The sequence below is a fragment of the Nesoenas mayeri genome (assembly GCF_963082525.1).
Source record: "Nesoenas mayeri genome assembly, chromosome: 1".
In the NCBI taxonomy this organism is placed as follows: domain Eukaryota; kingdom Metazoa; phylum Chordata; class Aves; order Columbiformes; family Columbidae; genus Nesoenas; species Nesoenas mayeri.
In genome coordinates, this window is record NC_137541.1 from 16,145,887 (window position 1) to 16,165,983 (window position 20,097).

At 42.1% G+C, this 20,097-nt stretch overlaps 1 protein-coding gene across 1 annotated transcript in view; it reads right to left on the bottom strand.

Moving 5' to 3' along the window:
- LAMB4 (laminin subunit beta 4) overlaps positions 1 to 19,852 on the bottom strand; it is a gene marked incomplete at both ends in the record, with an annotated part of 41,801 nt that extends 21,949 nt beyond the window's left edge. The window contains 18 exons of the mRNA XM_080356697.1: positions 370 to 547; positions 1,531 to 1,651; positions 2,354 to 2,475; positions 3,654 to 3,839; positions 4,563 to 4,694; positions 5,634 to 5,784; positions 6,790 to 6,869; positions 7,345 to 7,454; positions 8,248 to 8,427; positions 9,467 to 9,655; positions 10,321 to 10,441; positions 11,247 to 11,461; positions 11,993 to 12,056; positions 12,405 to 12,593; positions 13,248 to 13,321; positions 14,751 to 14,886; positions 18,436 to 18,593; positions 19,819 to 19,852. Of these exons, the coding sequence (XP_080212823.1) occupies positions 370 to 547; positions 1,531 to 1,651; positions 2,354 to 2,475; positions 3,654 to 3,839; positions 4,563 to 4,694; positions 5,634 to 5,784; positions 6,790 to 6,869; positions 7,345 to 7,454; positions 8,248 to 8,427; positions 9,467 to 9,655; positions 10,321 to 10,441; positions 11,247 to 11,461; positions 11,993 to 12,056; positions 12,405 to 12,593; positions 13,248 to 13,321; positions 14,751 to 14,886; positions 18,436 to 18,593; positions 19,819 to 19,852 (2,440 nt within the window). The remainder of the gene's footprint in view (positions 1 to 369; positions 548 to 1,530; positions 1,652 to 2,353; positions 2,476 to 3,653; positions 3,840 to 4,562; positions 4,695 to 5,633; positions 5,785 to 6,789; positions 6,870 to 7,344; positions 7,455 to 8,247; positions 8,428 to 9,466; positions 9,656 to 10,320; positions 10,442 to 11,246; positions 11,462 to 11,992; positions 12,057 to 12,404; positions 12,594 to 13,247; positions 13,322 to 14,750; positions 14,887 to 18,435; positions 18,594 to 19,818) is intronic.
- Positions 19,853 to 20,097: the final 245 nt, after the last annotated feature.

Sequence of the window (20,097 nt, forward strand, 5' to 3'; positions counted from 1 at the left end):
GCAGCATCCAGGGAGAGGGCTTAAAAACACCTCTGTCATTTTACAGCAACCGGAAAAGTACAAAAGTTACTGCTTGGGCCACCTGTGTCTGATTGAAATGCTCCTCAGAAACCACACAAACACTACCATAGTCCCTGTCATGATGCTCCATTAAGCTCATCAGGTGTGATAGTCTCCAAGAGCCATGCCACCAAAATTGTTTGCAGTGCACTCAGGGTTCAGCAGGATGTATCCTGCACATCCATACATACCATGTGCTGATCAGCCTCACTTACCTACACCACCATGGGCTGAGAGTCAACATAACTACAAACTGAAGGGAAAACCAGTAACTGTCCAAAAGAGCTGCCTGTGCAGGTTGCTCCTTACCGACGGCACCGTTGTGAATACGGGCTGACATGCTCACTATGAGCCGTGCGCACGCTTCGGGCAGGACATGAGGTCCAACTTCTGATGCAATTTCAATACAGTGATACTTATGGTACTCGTCTAAATCCTTTTCACTGCATAAGTTCTCCACAGAGCTGATTCTGGGAATAAGTCCAAGCTTTGGCATTAAGAGGGAAAAGAAAATATTTTTGCTTAGATATACTGAAAACCAGAATTTCCCACATTCTCTAACTGTGCTCCACAGTGCAAAGACAGCGGCCTGGAGCACCGCATTTCCAAATCTGCCATTGTGCTGCTCAGTCATCTGAGTTCACATTTATTCTGAAGGTCCAGACATTCCTTGAGTTATTAAAATAAAAGAGACTGTGTATAGAAAAAGTCAGATTATAATAAGACCTCAGATACATGCTCAGAGCTGGTTTTGCTTCTAGGAGGTGCTGCGCTGATGACTCCAAAAGCAGTATCTGGCCAAAATTTTTACTTGTATTACCAAGACAGAAAAAAATCTGCCCAAGGTTCTATATCCAAGTATGGACAGCCCTTATCAGGCCCAGTTCTACAGAAGCAATTAGAGGAATGGGCTTAAAAATATTTTTCTCAAGAGAAGGACCCAAAACTAACACCCAGTTCCTGACTTGGTGGAAACTTGGGCGATGTCTGGACCTGATACTCAGGAAAGTACAGAACTAATTTTACTTTTCTAATGTCATCTTTAAATATATCCATGGGTTTTCAATTAGATTCAGACAAATTATAGAGATTTTTTAAAAACCTAAGAGATTAAGAACCACATGAATTTATATCCCTAACCACAGCATCTTGTCAGCATATGTGGAGTGAGCTCATAATAAATGAGCAACAGATAGAGGTACGTACTCTGACTATTAACACATGCAACAAGTATGACTTAATGAGCTTTTAAGGTATTACTCCATGAAAATGAAAACAGATCAGTTCTGTCTTTCTGTACAACAACATGCAAACACAGCATCAACGAAGGTAAGCAGGAGCATGCTTCCCTAAATTTCCATTAAAACACACTACAAATTATTTTAAAATATTTTGAGTAAGTCTGTATAGAAAAAAAAAATCACACTGGTATAAATACATTCTCAAAGGAATTGTGACAGAGCTACTCACTGAGTCAATCAAGATGAACGATTTCACCTTTGGGTCAGAGGCAGAGGGCTGAGAAAAATACACATCCACAGAATATTCTGTTCCTGGCTCCAGGCAGACGGGGGTTTGCAGAAGTGCAATCCTGTTTAGCAGAAATAAAGCACATTTATAGCCAGGAGTGGAGACAAGGCAAGTTTACTGGATGCTGTGAGCACTCCTTCCCCACCATGTCCCGAGCACACCCCGCTGCTACTGCTGCTGCTGTGGGGAGCACCCCCAGCCCTGCTGCTCCCAGGCTTTGGGAAAGCTGCATAACTTCTGCCTGGATGGTTCACCAAGCACAATTTAAAACTGGTGAGATTAAGCTGAAAATGGCAGGTTTTCCAACTTCAAACAAAGGAGTTTGCAACTCACTGTTCCTATTTGTCCTTTCCTATCCCTGTTTGATCAAGACTTCTGTCACATCCTCTTTGCTCCTCTCTAGTCCTTTACGTAGGTCCAAGCTGAAAAGTTGGTTTTGAAAACAGGCTAGAAAAGTGACTTTAAGTCAGTAATTCCTTTCTATACTGAAAAAGTTACAGCTGGATCTTTGCCAAAGCAACGACTAGCCCCAGCAGAATCTCAGGCTGCTCTCCTGGCTTGGGCAAACCTTTGCCAGGCTGACAACTGAAGCATCACGCTCTTCCTTAAGAGCCTATGTGGTATTGCGGTGCAACAGCAACAGGAAAGGGCACACATGTGTTTCTAATATTCCCACTTTCCCACACATTTATTGCTCTGCAGCGCTTCAGGAAAAGATCTGTACACAGAAAATCTACAGGCCAAAAGACAGGAATAGTCAGACCTCTTTGCAGCTGAGAGAGGCAACAAATGTGGTTCCTGTGAAAGGCTCTTGTTTTTGCAGCGTTGACTTGACAAAATACCAGCGGGCTGGATGGCAACACTTGCTATCCAGTCTTCCAAGGACTATAAACAAAGGACAAAAATTATGGTCATTTTTCACATCTGAAAAAAACACTTTGCCAGCATTAACAAAAGCCATCTGAATGACTGCACACTGCAGCGACAGAACAGATTTTCTCTTTGTTCTTCACAGAACTTTAAAAAAAAGTTATTTGTGAAAAATGCATTGTATAATATTTGCAATGGATAATTGAAGAGCAGAGACAGAAATGGGACCTCAGCTGGTGCAAATGGAAACAGCTCTGTTAAAGTCATTGGAGTTGTTTCCTTTCTTAGCACAGTGTTGTCCCAGAGATATCCTTCATTATCTGTCTCCTCTTGCATCTAAGAAGGAATAGCAAACACAAAAGACTTAGTAACAAATGTCTTTAAAATTCAACTGTTTAATCTAATCCTTAGAGGGAAAAAGCTACATCAAACCAACCCACTGCAAAATTGTTCTCATGTTCTAAGACACTGAGAGTTTTGTTTGCCTCGGAATGGCAGCAAGAGAACAGAACACATTAGGCAGAAGGAGGATCTCGAGCAGTGGGATTGTCCCAGGGAGCTGGAAAAGCAAAAGAGCAAGTACAAATACTGGTACCGATAAAACACTTGCCTGTGTTTTTACAGACATGGGTGCGGACTTGGGTTTAATGAGATTTGGGTTAACAGATTTCCCTAGACATGTCTTCATCATTGAGAAATTTTGTCCAGGCAAAAAATAAGATTTTGAATATTTTCCTACAATTTTCACACATCTCAGAGCCCAGCTGGAGCTACTGAGAAGCTGGATGTCTGCAAAAGCCCTGGATAAAAATCTACTCAGTTCACTCCTGTCTGTACACATTCTTCTACCCAGAAAATCCCAGATATAAATACAGAACACCCATCTAAAAGAAGCTGCATTTTTCATGTCTGATTTGCGAACAGAAGTCCAGTCCAAGCAAAGGTACCCAAAGAGGGCCCCAGAAGGTGAAGTCTTGACCAACGCTTAGAAAATATATGTGATGCTGATTTTTCACATATGAGTGGAGTTAAGGGGATCAACAGAGGGCAGGCTACTGTGTTGATAAAGATTAAAAAGCAAACAATTTTAAATTTAAATATAAAGAGTGCGACAAGTTGCTCTGTCCTATTATTGACAAAATAGACCCTGCATCTGTCACAACATCACAAGACACACAAGACATCACAAGTACCTCAGGCTCATAACGAATCGTGATATCAAAGTCCATAGCAAAGGGAATGTTGTTGATGGCAAATCTGAGCCCAGCTCCTCTGGGAACGCGTGCGAAGCCGAGTCCTGTCCATGTGACTGACCGACCGGTGCTGGGCTGCCTGAAAACCACCGACACAGCCGAGTCCTGTCCAAGCTGTGCTGCTCCCTGCAAGGGCATATTGACATTTTCAACAGCATGCAGAGTCAAGTTACAAAAAAACCCCAACCCTCAGAAAAATAAAGGAAGCATTTTTGCCATATAATTTACTTATTTCAGCCAGCCTCATTTTCTGAACAAGCATGTGATTGACACTCTAAGAACTCTCCCATATGTAGGATGTTGAGGGTCACATATAGAGAAAAGCTTCTTCTAGCTTTGCAACAACAGCAACAAGAAGGACTAGAACATTCCAGCCATCTCTGCCTCCGTTTCATCTCACACTGCAAACCTTAAACAGCTTAATTTCATACATGGCTGGACTTTTTACTATAAGTTCAATAAATAAATACCAATACTTAAAATAACAAAGCTGACAGCATTTAAATGGAATAGGTACCACATTAACATCTAGGTACACTTAAAAGTTGGAAACGTCTTGAAAGCAAAACAAAAAAAAGGATTTTAGCTTTCATGGGGGCTCCCTCCTAAACAATTCTCTGAACCTGAGCCTACAATGGCACTGGACATAGCAGAGCAAACCTGTCGATATGAATTATAAAATGTCCAGCCCAACTGCATACAGAAAAATTTATTTAATTTGTGTCAGGATTGTAACATCTAGGCTTGTGAATCCCAAATGCTCAGCCATTTCCTTGCCCTCCATTGCAAAATAAAATTTTAGCATTTGGTGTAATCTTAAGTAACTATTGAAGTATAATACCTATTTACCTGTTCCAGTCCAGATTTTCTTACACTTCGTTTCTTGCTCCTGTTTAACACAATCTTTCCATTTTCAATCATGAACTCATAGCCTTGCTTCTGGAAGTAGATGTCACACCTGGGAAGAGTGCTTGGTTTAACCTATGAAATAAAAGTAATGAGAGAGGGGACAGCACCGTCTCAGCAATGTTGAAGGGTAGGTAAGCAGCTAAATGAAAATCTACATTTTTAAAATAAATTCTATTCTCTACTGGGTGAAACTGTAAACTATGGCCCAGCAGCTGCTGGAAACCCTTTTCCCTTACTCTCTTACAATTAACTTGCACTTCCTCTTAAGCTATGTCCCAGACATCTGTTTTCCATTTAATTATTGGACCGTAAGATGATTACTTGTTGTGATTATAGCTAAATATTTGAGGATGTGACCTGCAAATAAACATTTTTTTATTATTCCTTCTCTATAGCTTCTGGGCAGCACATTGGAGAAGACACATTGGTAAAAATGTAGGCAGCAGAAGGAATGCATTCCAGACTTGCACTCTGCATAGGGAACAACGACCCCCATTTTGAGAAAAAACAAAACAAAACCCAACAAACTATTTTTTCTAAAAACACTACAGATGGGTTCCAAATTCTTGAGGAAATGGGGCTACAATCAGTGCCATTATATAAGGCAGCAAGAATGAGTCTATCAGAGCAGAGAGGAATTTGACTCTTCCCTCATCAGAGATTCCCAGAAATATCAGTTTGTGATAGCTGTTGGCAACTCAAACACTTTCCTCTAACTTAAATAATTAAATTAATTTCTCTAATTGATACTAGACCAGCCCACACTTGAGGAGCAGTAAGGACAGCTCTGCAGGTCACACCATGCTTCAGCAACTGTCCCCCACAGTTAGGGGACAGTCATGTCTGTGAAGAACAGGCTGGACTGAGGACAGGCAAGGGCCTTGCTCTGTATCTCCTGAAGAGCCGCTCCAGCTGCTCCCCAAGCAAGGGCTTCTCTCCTCATCCTTGGCTCCTGGGCCAGCATTGCATGGATCCCCAACCAGCACACCACCTAAAAAGCCAACTACATACCAAGGGTGCAGAGCCAGAAAGGGGCTTTGCATGCTCAGCTTCGTAAATATAATAATCCAGGGGTAAAAAGAAGTAGCCAGGGGCTGGCTCGTTACACTGACGGCTCACGATGTTGGGAAGACACTTGCACTGACCATCTTTTGGTGAACACCTGGGGTAAGAGTGGGTAAAGAGAGGACGTCAGAGGGCAGCAGGGCTGGGCCCTCATGGCATGTGAGCAGCTCAGCTCCACCCTTGTTTCAGCTTCACTTCGTTTCTTCCGTTGCTGGATTGCCTCCCCTACTAAACTTCTTCCTACCACCCACCTCTTCTGTTTCCTCCTGCCGATGCTGGATTTATTCAATGCCACCGTTTCATTGCTTAGGAGGTGTGATATGCTTTGTCTTTCTCTGTCCATTCCATATCTGAAGCAAAAATCCCTTTGTTTTCTGAGCATCCATTATTATCTATTCCTGTATCCATTTCTTGTATCTGTTCCTGTATCTATTACTGTATGTATCACTATTCTTAAGTTTTTATCACCTATAATTTTAGAGGCAGGACATGTGATCAGAAGGACCTTCAATTTGATGTGATATGGTAATTTTCATATAGTAACACTCTTATTTAACATGTCAGATGATTATTAGCTTCGGTTTACCTGCTCACAAGGAGCTGCTCTATGGCATTAGACTATGTGGTCCTATATCTGAAGTTTAACAGCAGTAGTGAAGATCCCTGCCCAACAAACTCTTGAAGGAACCCAACTGAAACCAAGCTTGTTTCTGAAATTATATATTTTGCATAGGAGCCAGTGCAACAGAAAAAAAAAAAATCTATCTTTTAAAGTAGATGTACAATGCTAAGTTAAAAATGTAATCTCTAATTTACTTGTAATTTCTATTACTATTAGGGCGTTTGGTTCCCTCAGACCATGCAGTTTATATTTTAAACAAATCTTGACTCAGGCTGATTCAAAGTTGGCTTCAAATGAAAAAAAAAATCCATTTTAAAATCACACATAAATTTCCAAGATCCCAACATGTTTGTATGTGATGAAATTACACCTACAGTCCATTTTCCCATTTGTACTGAGACTCTATTAACCTAATTAGAAAGTGTAGCCTAAGAATTTATAAAATTAAAACCAAGAAAAACTTGAAGAACACTAACTTACAAGTTATTCTGGGATCCACCAATGTCACAGTCACATGGAGAACAGCCATGCAAGCTGTTGCCAAGACCCCAGTATCCTACCTGAGATAAAAAGAAAGTAAAAGATTTTTTTTACAGCAAATATTTAAAGCACAACAGAACTCATTCCCGTGGATGAATGATGCTCCAGAGCACTCTTGGGCTGCCTGCCTGTACTCGGCCATGGGAGATTGCTTCTCTTACCAGATAGCATGGGTGCTCAGCCACTGCAAGAATAGCCACATATTTACCCATTTGTGCAAGCAACTTGCTCTGGAAATAGCAAAGATGGTCTGAGAACATGGTTTTGCATTTCCTTTGTTTCCTGTGAGCACTCCTCCTAGTGCAATTTGATTGCATAAATATTTGCAAGCAGTAAAAAAGAACCAGATGTGTCCACACAAATGGGAACATACAGCTGTAAAATTCTTTTGAATTTTCACTAATTGTTTACTTTTCTAGCAATGAAAAGATGGGAGATGGGAGAGGGGACTTCTAAAACCACATGCAGAAGTACTAAAAAAACCTGAGTACGTACAAGGCATTTTTCACAGCGTTGCCCTGTGGCAAACCGCTGGCAGAGACACTCTCCGGTGGCTGGATCGCAGATGGAGAAAGGCAGACTGCCGGCGGGATCGCAGTTACAGGCTGCGGGGAAAGGAATGCATGGTTACCTCTGCGTGGCAGCAGCAGGACTGGCGTTGGCTTTAGATGTGGCATCAGTGTGATGGGCAGTCTTTCTCCTCCGGACAGATGCCCTGCAGATGGACATGGCCTGGCATCCTGCAGCCCTCAGACTGCCCCCGCAATGGGGACTCTCTTGGCGGGGAGCAGGGGCACTGGTGGAAGGCCGGTGTGGTGGTTTGCCATGTGCTGATCTGCACTGCGCAGCCCCTGCACGCTGCTGAGTACCATGTGGTGGGTGTAACGTGCTCACAAACCCACCGTGTGCCTGGGTAGGGGCAGGATGGGTTTTCTAGTGAGCCTCGCTCAGAGGAACAGCTGTCTGGAAGCTCTCATGGCAAATCAGCAGCTCTTGCCATCTTGATGCTGGACCATGCAGTGCAGAGTCCACATATCCTAACAGTGATTCCTGGGATTCCCTCTGTGGCTTTTTGTTCACTCTTGTGCAGATTTTGATTCTAAAAATATTTTCAGGTGTTTCAATCTCCCTTTTCAATTAAATTGTATATCTAACAATGCTTCTATTAACAACAGTACGATCCATTATTATATACTAGGTATTCTGCAAGTGATTTTGCATCTTTTCCATCTCAGATGCTCCACCAGGTACATTAAATTACATTGACATTAAATTATAGTAGGCAACTGGGTATATTGTGAAGCAGGTAGTATCTGTGCATGTGTGTGCATCTGTGCATTTGGCTGCCTCCATCTCTTTAAAGTGCTTTAGAAAGAACAAAAGAGGTGGTTTACATACGCTGGCAGCCCAGAGGGTCACTGCCACTCAGCCCGTAGTAGTTCGCCCTGCACTTGTCACAGCGCACACCCTCCACGTTCTCTTTGCAAGGGCATCGGCCCGCGACTGTTCCCAGAGCAGGATCTGTGCGGCTCTCACACATGCCATTGTGCAATGTACCTTCTGGGTCACAGTTGCAGGCTAGAGGCATGGCCAAGGAGACATGCAAAAAAAGCATATTTAGATATAAGCATGACAACACAATTACAGAGTTGAAAGCAGGCACAAATACAAGATTCTTGTAAATATTAGAGATGTTTATCCATGCTTGCTGTATTGGGTGCTTTACAGCTAAGAAATATTATGAGGATGTTTCCAAGATCTACTTTTTCTCTGGAGGAGAGTTACAGCCTTCACTTTAGTAGAAATATACCCTTTGATTTGGGTAGAAATAGGCATTACTCACCCACTCCCCACCCTCTCTGGAGTACCTGGGGATGGGAGTGCACTATAACTATAAAGTATAGCTTTCGGAGATGCTCTCATGAAAGCTGTAGGGTTGCAGAGGTATGAGCCACCTCCCCAGAGCTGGTCTGAATTGGCCACAGCTGAATTATTTACTGGAAGCAATGGATTCAGCAGGGGACACTGCCTTCATGACACACCCCATTTTTTCCCAAGGCGCTAGCCATTTCTCACAGCAGAGATAACATCTACCACACTGCTTCCTGGGGTAACCTCCCCTTGGCTCTTTAAGGACTTGTGATGCCAACCAGTTACTACAATTAAATTATGCTCAGAGCATTTTTCCCATCTTCTGTTAATACCAAATTTAGCTACTCTTTCAGAAGAAGGGCTTTCATGCCTGTAAGCTCATTTTTCTTATATATGGCAGGTATCTAGCAAAAGTTATTGCTCCTCCCATAATTTTGCACCTCTCCTGTAATCCCTGACTATCACAGAAGCAACAGCACTATTACTATTACTATTTATATTGATGCTGGTCAAGAAAGATGATAGACCTGCAGGATTTCACAGCTCAGTTTAGCAATGAGTTTGAATATGCGGCCCTGGTTCAAGGATGCTACTCAGTAAGGTAGTTTGGATGTTATAGGTTTGGTAACATATTTACAACCCTATGAACATTTAAGCATGAGGGTGCCATAGGGCTCAGAGTAAAGAGAGCCAGAACCACCCCATTTTGAGTCATTCTTGCAAAAGCTAAAGAAGCAAAGCTTACGGAGGCATGCATGAGGGTCCGAGATGACTTTGAGCGGATCCTGGTAAAAGAAATGTTGACACTGGTCACAGTGTTGCCCCATGGTGTTGTCCTGGCAGTCCTCACAAACGCCACCGCTGACCCCACCGCTGGTCTGGTACACGGCCATGTCAAAGTGGCATCTGCCAGAGTGGCCATTGCAGTTACACCCTGAAAACAAAGCAAACAGTGGGATATTTCACGATTCCTGTTACCATGGTCTTGCCACCATCGCTGTCCACTGTTATCAGGAGGTTACTTGTCACTCATATGACTTCAGTGCTCCAGCAAGATTGTATCTTCCCAGGTCTTGTGCTTTACAGCCGAAGGGAAACAATGCAGATTCAGGACAGAACTGGGGCCTACAACTGGGCCCTACAACCGGGAACATACCTATGATGGTAAGGGTGCCTGACACGCAGTGGGGAACACTGCTCCACTGAGAGATCTGGCTGAATATTTCTTACAGATCTTAATAATTTATTATCATATATCCTACATTACTCGTTATTGTGGAAATAAATAATTTAGCCTTGTCTAAATTATTCTTTCACAATAAAGACCCTATGCAAACCAACAAATGATTTTTTTTTTTGCAACTAATAGCTGCTTTTTCCTCTATTGTTTTTTTTCTCTTTATGAAAAATAAGAAAATGAAACAGCTTTCCTTCTTGTAGGGCAACACAGCACTGATGGATAGAGAAATCCATTTAGTTTTCTAGGTGAGGTGTGGAAAAGTCTCCTTCCCAGAAACCTAGCCACTTGGTTACACGTTGCACGGGGATTGTGCTACACCCACCCACCAGCTTTTGAAAAGGAAAATACGTTTGAGTTACGTTTGCAAGCGTTATCTTGTGCCCCTTCAGCTGGTCTCCATGGAACATCGTTGTAGAAATCTTTACATCTTTCACAGGACAAACCTTCAGTGTTATGGTGGCAGATACATCTTCCATGAACCTGCAATGCAGTGAGAACAGAGAGGAGGTGAGCTGACATGAGGAGAGAAGATAATCTGTTAGAGGTCAGCCAGTAAGATCAGGAAAATTCAAAGCTCTTTGGCTCCCTCAGCTGACATAATTCTCCATTGTTTGAGTAAAAGGTCTGGAGAATACTTGCAAACTTTAACCAAATAGCTTTAAAGCCACTGAGCAACGTTTAGAAAAAAAATACTTTTAGAGATATTAAAAGAGACTTTAACTTTTAAAATTCTGTATCTCTCTCCCTACATGTCTCTATATTGAGACACATATTTTCCAGGACAAAAAAACTTCATTCCCAGAGGGAAAGAAATCACGATCATGTTCCTGAAGTTTTATTGATCCATTTTTCATGGTTTAGCTTTGCACTATCAGCTGTTCTTTGTGCCATAGCCTCCTCTCCTGCCACAGAGCCTCCGGGCCCAGCTGGAGTGTGGAATGCACCCAACCAGTGGCCATTCAAGTCTGAACATACCACAGGCTACTTACTGCATTACCTTTGCACCATTACAGCTCTGGTATTTTGCTGCTATTTTCAACATGTCTTGTCCCAGTTGCTTTTGAAACACTATCCTGGTGCCAACAAAGAGACAGCTTCTGAGCTAATCAGCCCAGACTTTTAAAGGAAGAAAATGTATTGAAACATTTCACAACTCGGAGGTCCAAATGGTCAATCCAATGGTCATCAGAGAAATTCCTTCCTCTCCCTCCCTCCCTCCACCTCTTCCTTCCCCCAAAATAGCAGGTGAGGACTGCCCTTGTTGGGGACAGCGTTAAAGACGCACCATCCCAGACTGATGGAAAACATCTCCCCGCAGATTCTGCACAGGAGCACACTGGCTGGCGTGGCCATTGCAAAAGCAGCTGCCCCGTACAACCATCTCATAGACAGCATAGTAGTACTTCTCGAGGGGATCACTGTGCCTTCTTCCAAGCAGAGCATCCCCAAGGGTGTGGAGTTTTGTAAAATTGATCCTTAGGTTTGTCAATGTAATGAGCTCTGGAAGGAAAGAAGAGAAATCAAGAACCCAAATTCACTCAAAGATGAACAGTATGAAATCTTCAGCTTGGATCAGTCATCCAATAATTCCCTCACATGGAAGAAATAGTGGAAATGATCTGGTATTGGCCAAGACCAGTACCCATAAAGTGCCAGGGCACAGTCCACTCCTGGCACACAGCTGCGTAAGTGTTAGCACCCTCCTTCTTGACTTTCCTAGTCAATGTCTTCATGGGTTCATGCACAGCTCTGGGACTGCTCCCAAAAGGCACTCTGGATTGGGCCACCCCATGTCAGAAGGAATGATAGCTCAGTTACATGCATGAGCTCTGCAGAGCTGTGTCGTTTGTCCTCACGGCTAGAGAACAAGATTGGCCAATTTTATTTATTAATACAGATATCTCCCTATGATTTTTTTTGTACCCAGTTTTCAACATCTTTGACTTACATCAGCTGAGTTTTTCACCCTTCCAGTGTACAAAACAAGCAACACAAGCAAAGTGTCTCTCAAGAAACCTATACTGTTCATACCTTGGATATGTGGCACATATGGATTTTCTATTTCAAAGTTGGGATCCAAAGCTTTTAAAACAACCTGCAAAACAAATTAATATAGCTCTATAAATCATTGAAGCTATTATTTCTGGATATAGATAAAGACTGTTACCCGAGACCCATTAGTTGACTGATCCCATAAAAGAAAAAACACAAGGCTGTGGCCCTGCTTCAGCAAGTGCTGAAGTGTTTTATGAGTTCATATGGATGTGAAACTGAGGGTAAAGTGCAGTGCTTGTCTTTCACTCTTACTTCAATAAGGCAAATAGCACTTCAGGTCTCAGAACCTGTATAAGTGGATCTGATGGATATAGACAAGAGACCCTTCACTCCAGAGAAATAGCCACTCATGATCTGAACTCATACAAACACAGACGCTTGGCAATACCTCGCCTTCAGTGGAGGGCTCGATGTCTGAATATCTTGAATCACAAATGATGTCTCCCACACTTTTTGCTGGACCAGAAGGGATGTTGGGAAAAGAAGCTGCGCAGTCCTGTGCAAAGTATCTAAATGCTTTCCAGGTCTGACCAAAGTCAGTGGAGCGCTCAACCAGCATCGCTGCAGGTCGAAATGTCTGCAAGAAACATTATTTCAAGAATTCCTTAACTAGGTGTTGATAAGACATCTCAGGGATTGTTCTGCTAAGATTCCTGTTTGGGGGATGCTGACAGCTGTCAATCAAAATCCTGTGTTTAGGAGCTTGTGGGGTCCATGCAGGGCTACTGTGATGGCTACATGATTCTCTGACAAAACCAGACTCCTCATCCGAACCCTCTCAGCAAAAAGGAAGGGTAACCTTCCACATAAAGATTACTTTCTAAGTAAGGACATTTACCATAACAATATAGGAATTTTGTAGAAAAGGAATTTGTAACCATCTGGATCATAAAGCATATGTGTAAGAAGACTGAATTAAATGGGAAAGAGCAACCTCAGTTCCGAAATGTCCTGAATTTTTAGAGCTTAGTTTTTCAATTTTTTTTTTCAAGTTTAATTCTCACACTTATAGAAAATAGGACTAGAAGGCCCATGAATAGGAAACTATTCAGTCTATCTTCCTCCCCTAAGGCAGGATCAGCTATAACTTAACCATACTTGACAGGTGTTTATCTAACCTGTTCTTACAAACCTCTAAAGATGGAGCTTTCACTGCCTATCTAAGCAATTTATTCCCGTGGTTAAGTACTCAGTGTGTAACATTACATAAAAGCTCTGGTAAAAGAGGTACCTTAAAAGTCAGGATAAGATGGCTGAACTGGAATAAAGTTTCTAGGTCCAATCTAATGCTGACGTGGTTAACACCTGAAAAGAGAATGAAAATTAAGAGCACAATGTGCACATTGGAGGGGTTGCTGAGACAGCTTTCCTGTGGGGAATTTAAAGATGTATTTTCCAGCACAGCAGCAAGCTCTTTAGGGCATCCCCTATGCACAAACCCGGTGTGTGGCTGCATCACTTTCCAGGGGCAATGCGATGTGCTGCCTTTCTGGCACTAGCACTGGCAATGCCCCTTGTCACTGAGAATGCAAGAGATGGGTAAAGGTCCTGTTCAGACCATTCGGACTGTAAGTGATGATGATGGTGTGGTTATGGGTTTACATCTTCCTGTATCCAGTCAGATTTTTCTTAAATCCATGCAAATAGTTTGCTTATTTCTAAGACAAAAATGAAACACATCAAAAATATGGTGTTTTCTTCATACTAAAAAGATCTGTTAAACCCTTTTATACTGCCAGACCTGAAATCTGTAATGAACAGAGCTATCACACCAGGCATCTTTCAGAATTGCAACAAGTATCGAGAAAACTCCACAGTTCATACATTCTCTGTAAAGAGATGCAGGAGCTCAGCTGATATCCCTGTCGTTCACATCTGCATGCAGCACCCCAGAGCTCCTGCTGCCCAGGCTGTGCATGAGACCTCATCCCAGTAGAAAGATGGGGAGAGTAAGAAGAGACCCTCACAGCTGGCCACAGTTTCATTGACACTGGTGTACAAAACTGGTGACAGTTTCTTGCTAAAGTCCATGAAAAAACAAGGTTTATGAATTCTAGTTGGATACTCCAAATAGGGGTAGCATATTATCTTAAGTTTTATATGCCTTCATTTCCAACCAGTCAAATATTTTTTACATATTCCCTATATGTCAACTAAGGTAGAGTAGATGCTATTCCTCCTATCACACCTTCATAGAGAAGCTGTAAGGATATATAAATCGATATCAGTGAAGAACTACTACAGAGAAGCTTGTGACAAAATTAACATGTGGCAATAAGGGTGTTAATAGGCAGGTAATAAGGGCTTCATTTAATTATTTCCTAAAGTACTCATGCTTTACAATGCAAGCACTATTTTTTTTTAATGGATGATTGTGTTTTACACACTCTGTCATACACATCTGTAGGCAAATGTACTTTTTGCCATATATCACATTTCCCTGAAAAGCAGACACCTTGTGAAAAATATATGGCCACCATGGATAACACAGCACTGTCACAGGTCCTCTGGCCAGCTCTTGGAGCTACTGTGCTTAAATTTTTTTCTGTAGAAAACCAGAATTTTTCAAATCTTATATTGTTACACACAAATAGGTTTAAATCACTTAGTGTTACTGAATCAAAGAATAATGCAGTTTTGTCTCATCTCTCATAAAACCAATGTGATGAATCACAATTACACAAATAAATCTCACCATAACATTTTGCGGTAACATTTTCTGAAAGAAACTCACCGTTTTCTGACTGCCACCACTTTTTTTTCCTATCAGGCTCAAAAGTTGTGATAACATTTTCAACCATGTGACTGTTGTGCTGTGTATAGGGATTATATGGGTATCTGGAATCACAGAGAAAGCACTTCTGTTCATCCTAGAAAACAAAACGATCAGGATAAAAGATGAATTTATTCTCTTCCCTAAAGATCCAGATGTACATATATTTATGACATTGCAAGTTTGGAGGCTGTCATGTTGCTTTGGATGCCTGTGCTTTTAATAACTCATGCTTTCATATAAAAGGGACAATACCAATAAAATCATTAGAGGGACAAACCATGCTTATAGCAAATGTTGGCCTCAGTTTGCCCCAGGTACTCTATAGACGATACACTTTTTTGGTTGTGGAAAAGGGATCTCAGCAAGACCAAAGAAATAAGTTTTTCAAGGTGTTGATTCTGGATTTAGCTGCCAGAGGGTTTGTTCTGCATTTTTTTTAAAGTTGAGCTTTTATTTGTGTCTCTTAAAAGCTGTAGAAACTTTCAGTCAGAGGTGGCAGTGAGGAAGTAGAGGGGATACAAGGGAGGATCGATCTTTCAAGATCTGAAGAAGCCTTGAAGAGGAACATTCACTAAATCATTTATAGACTTTTTTTCCTCTCTCTTTTGCACATTTTCAAGCAGCTCAGAGACCCAGCCAGGAGCAGCAGACAGGTGGAATGGAAGGCAAGGCTGGATCCAGGTATGATGTCAGGTGGTGGTCAGTGCCTTTTTGTAGGTGTACGAAAACCAGAAAAGTTTAAAAACAATGCAAAGTAGGAAAATTGGGATGTCAATAAGATGAAAGGGTCTTGTATGAAAATGTGACAAACGGAAGATGAAGGTGGCAATGATTAGCCAATATTTCAATACTGAGTGAGAGGCTTTTGTCTGCACAAGGGCTTTGGAAGCAAGGGCAAGGAGCTCCTATTTAAGGTGATGAGATTGAGCGGGAGATGTAAGGAGAGGTGACAAGGTCAACATGCGGGGCTGGGAGATGACCTATGCTGAGCCATGCGGACGAGCCCAAGCAGGATGCGACTGCAGCCCGCAGAGCCTTGGGGCAGCGAACGGTGGTGGCTGTGCTACACAGAAGGTTTCTACAAGATTTGGGCAGAGCCTGAGGGTGAGGATGCAGGGATAGGCCAAAGCAGAAGGTGATGCCAAGCTGTGTGCCTGGCTGGCAGGGAGAAGGGGGATGACACAGCACCCCAGAGGGAGCTGAAGGAGGTGGGACAGATTCGGTGCCCTCGGCTGGGAGCTGGCAGGAATGCTGCAGAAAACAAAAAGTGGAAGTCAGCAGCAGGATCTGGGCTGGAAAAGACACAGAAGGGGACAGGCAGAGAGGCACCCTGCCAGGCATGCTCAGGATATACAGAGAAGTATTAGGAATGGTTTAGACATCTTTATATTATGAAATCACCTTGGAATAATTCACACCTAAATAAACAAAGTTATATAGATTTACAGGTATGGTATAATTTATGTGCTTTAAACATTATGAGAAACAGATATTACATTCAGTCATTCTATACCACATTTGACAAATGTACGGATGTGCAATGTAGAAGACATGACAGAAATACAAAAAAATCAAAAATACAAAAAATTCAGCTGATTTCACAAAGCTCTGGTAAGAAGAACTTTGGTTATCAAAGCATTTGTCAGGACTGTGCACACCCACTCTCTGATTTATATAGGTATATACAATATGATACTCAGTCAACTTATGTTTAAGGTTACTCCATGAAAACCTTTTTGTGCCCCAAAGAGGAGGAATATACATGTCCACGCAAGGCAAGTCTGGAAGATGCCAGTGTGCAGCTTTACGCTCTCCTCAATACTGAGTCCTCTTTCCTTTTAAAACATGCATAATTAGTAAATTCAATCATAGGGCTAAAAAACATTTGACTTACATTTAGAAACAATAAGACACATTAAAGACTGAAAATGATTTGCAGTGCTTCTTTGCAAATAATTAGAGTTTGACTGCTTTGTGTTTGAAATCTGAATTTTCAATAAGACATCCCAGCTGAGTCCTGGCTCTTGGCAACTTGCCACATTGTTTAACAAACTTTCACAGGTAAGGTTTGCTCCAGTCATCACGCCTGACATAGGTAATCGGGAGGGGAGTTGGGGGAGGAAGCATTTGGCTTTGCAAGATTCAAAGCTTCCTGGCCTGCCTTCAGCAAAGCATTCAAGAATGTGCTGGTGAGAAGTTGAATGGGACTCTCTGATATACCTTAGGTGACATGTACTCTTAAGGGGAGCTGGTACAGCAGATCACATTTCCAGAGCCTAAGCCTCTGTCTCTCAAGCTCTGCAAAGCAGCAGAATTTGTAGCTCTCATCCTTTTCAGGAGACAGTCGCCAGGGGTCAAGGTATGTTGAAGCAGCATTAAATCACAGGGATTATTGCAGAACAGCTGTTCCTTTTCATGAGCCTGTATTTACATAATTCAAAGGATAAGTACAGGCAAGTGAAAATATTAATTTTTTATTGCTCTTTGATCTCCTCTTAAAAAGATTAAAAAAAAAAGGCAGTCATGCAGTTGAGGGCCAGAAAGACGATACCTCTGGGATGGCTCTTTGTGCTTGTCTACCAAGCAGTGCCCAGACTCTGAGCATAGCCAGCAAGTTAGTGCCCAGGATCCACTTGTTCAAACAACATGGGGAAATCCAGCAAAGGGTGAAAAGTGGCTCACAGGCTCTTTTGGAAGAGGTAAGAGGTATTTACATTTTGCAGAAAACCATAGTTGGAATGAATAACTTGGAGCAGTACTTGGTGCCACCTCAGTGTGGCAGAACTTTGCACTCTGTAAATGTGTCACAGTGTTTTGCCACATTATCATAAACTGTAATCACTTTCAAACATTTACAAATTAAGCTGGTTTTTATTAACTTCCTCTTCAGCCTACAGCTGGTATTTAGTGAAAATATTTCTATTAGCAACAATTTATTAGCTCAGTGGGGGAAAGTCCTCCAGGACACACGAGAAGGGTATTCCCACTCCTGCCTGCCCTTGGCTCCTGCACACCTGCTGGTCCCCCATGGCCTCATCACTGTGGACAGGGAGCGAGACGGATCCCTCTAATCACCCATGTTTTGGATCTGCCCGCCTACACGGCCAAGGACTGGACTGCACCATTAGGTTTTTCCCCGGCTGGAGATGGCTTTCTGCTTTTATCAATGTTGGTCTCATTTCAGATCAAAAATGTGAGGACATGGTGTGAATCACTTAACAGGCTGCCTCAGGTCTCAACACTGTATGGGACATCTCCAGCAAAGGCTCAGTGCCTACAGCCTGCAGGACCACATTCCTCCTGCTAAGTGCTCACACAGTGGAGCTGTGGTCTTCACCTCTGAGGCATGAGTGGGAAAAGGACCTGCAGAGCAAAGATCCATCAGAAATCCATGTGCTCATTTGCATCTCATGGATGTTTCTCCCTCTTGAGAAGCTATACATCACTGTGGAGCTGTTTGCTGCCAAACTCTCCATATGAGCTGCAATAAGGCACAGCCTTCCACCAAATTTACACCACACTGTCTGGTGTTTTTTCAGAAAACTTCAGTAGAAATGTCCTAGTCTGGACGATTTCCTTTTACAGATGAGAATATTGTTAGTAGGCAGAGTTCAGTTTATTGAAAAAGAAAGAGCAAACCAACCTCTAGGTAGCCTATAATGCAGTACTTCTGAGGGCCGTTCATTCCACAGGTTGACGAGGCTGTTAATTGCTTGCTGCGACCCAGGAGAAGGTCCCCAATGGCTGGGTGGCAGGACCCAGCATCACAATCATCCTGTGCATGCTGGAGTCTTACCAGCGCTGAGCGCAAAGGAAGATCAGAGAAACTAAATTGTTTCGTATACCCAGCAGTATTCTCCAGAGAAAATCAGTTACATCCTAATGTCATAAAGTATCCTTTGCCTGTGCTCCTTTTGTCCTTAATAATATCTTTTAATGGAATATTTAAGAGCTTTGGTAATGAACACACCTGCTGCAAAATTATTATTTAAAATATAGCTAATATATCACAATTCTATGCTAAAACTTAAATCTCAGCACATTATTGCGCAGCAAACCAATCTGCTATGAGCAATAATTTATTATGCTTCCTACCCTGGCACAATCATAGCCAGCCCTCCTGCAGCAGAATCACAGGCATTTCAGTTGACTATGTAAGCAGAGCCAGATTTGGTTTAGTTCTGATGATTTCTGATGATTTACAAGTGATAACAGGGAAACTGAGACTAGGATTGATGTCCGGGATACTTCAGATTTTCTGATGATTTGCAATGGACCTCCTAGTCCAGTCTCAGAACCCTCCATTGAGATCCCATGGCATGGTCATTAATAATTAAACAGGATAATTCTGACTTCTCTAAGTAACTGCAGGATCTTTTGGTTTATTTTGCCTGAAACAACTTTAAATATTTTTCCTACTATGTTAAGACTTCCCTTACAGGGCCTGTCCTTTTAAACAAGTTCTGTCCTGAAACTCTGAACAGGAATGGGTACCTTGGAGGCTTTATCAGTTCACCTCTACTTGGCTTAACTTGTTATAAAATGTGCAGTTAAAAAAAACCCACAACAATAAATACATGAAGATCCCATGGAACACTAGAAGCAGTAATGCAATTACAGCAGTAAATATACAGTATTTTACAGCCAGGTTTCAGTCTATGGCTCAGGCTATACTTCAGATGATGAGTGAAGCTTGACTCTTTAAGTATACAGCCATGCACATGTTTGGTTAGCCTGTCCTTTTTTTATCCAGATCCATGATATTAACTGTCAGGAGATAATGACTGTTCCTTTCAGGATCTGACTCTGACTCAATTACAACAATTACTCAATTAACTTTTCTTTGTATTTAAACATTTCACGTCACTCATAGCTCCGTGGCAGGAGAGTAAGTAGTAAGGACACACTGTCCTGTGTGTCTCGATAGCACACACAAAAGAAGCACTCTAACAAAACCTTGGAAAGATATGTAAATCACATGGTAATATTTCAAATTGGCCCGAACGACTGTAACATCTGTACTTACTGAGGTGTAACAGGATGGCCAGCCCCAGCCTCATGCCTCCCCATGAAACTCAAACCGGTGCCGCTGCAAGAGAAGAACTGGTGGGTCACCCGGTGCTTGGCCTCACCAAGGCAGCCCCTGCACATCGCCTTATCCAAAGCTAGACTTCAGTGAAGCGACAGAGCCATAACAAAAATATAACACTTAAAAGGATACCTTGCTTTGATTTTGTTTTATTAATAATTTCTCCTTACAATTTTCAGTACTGAAATCAGGATTAAAGGAGAGATACACCTCACC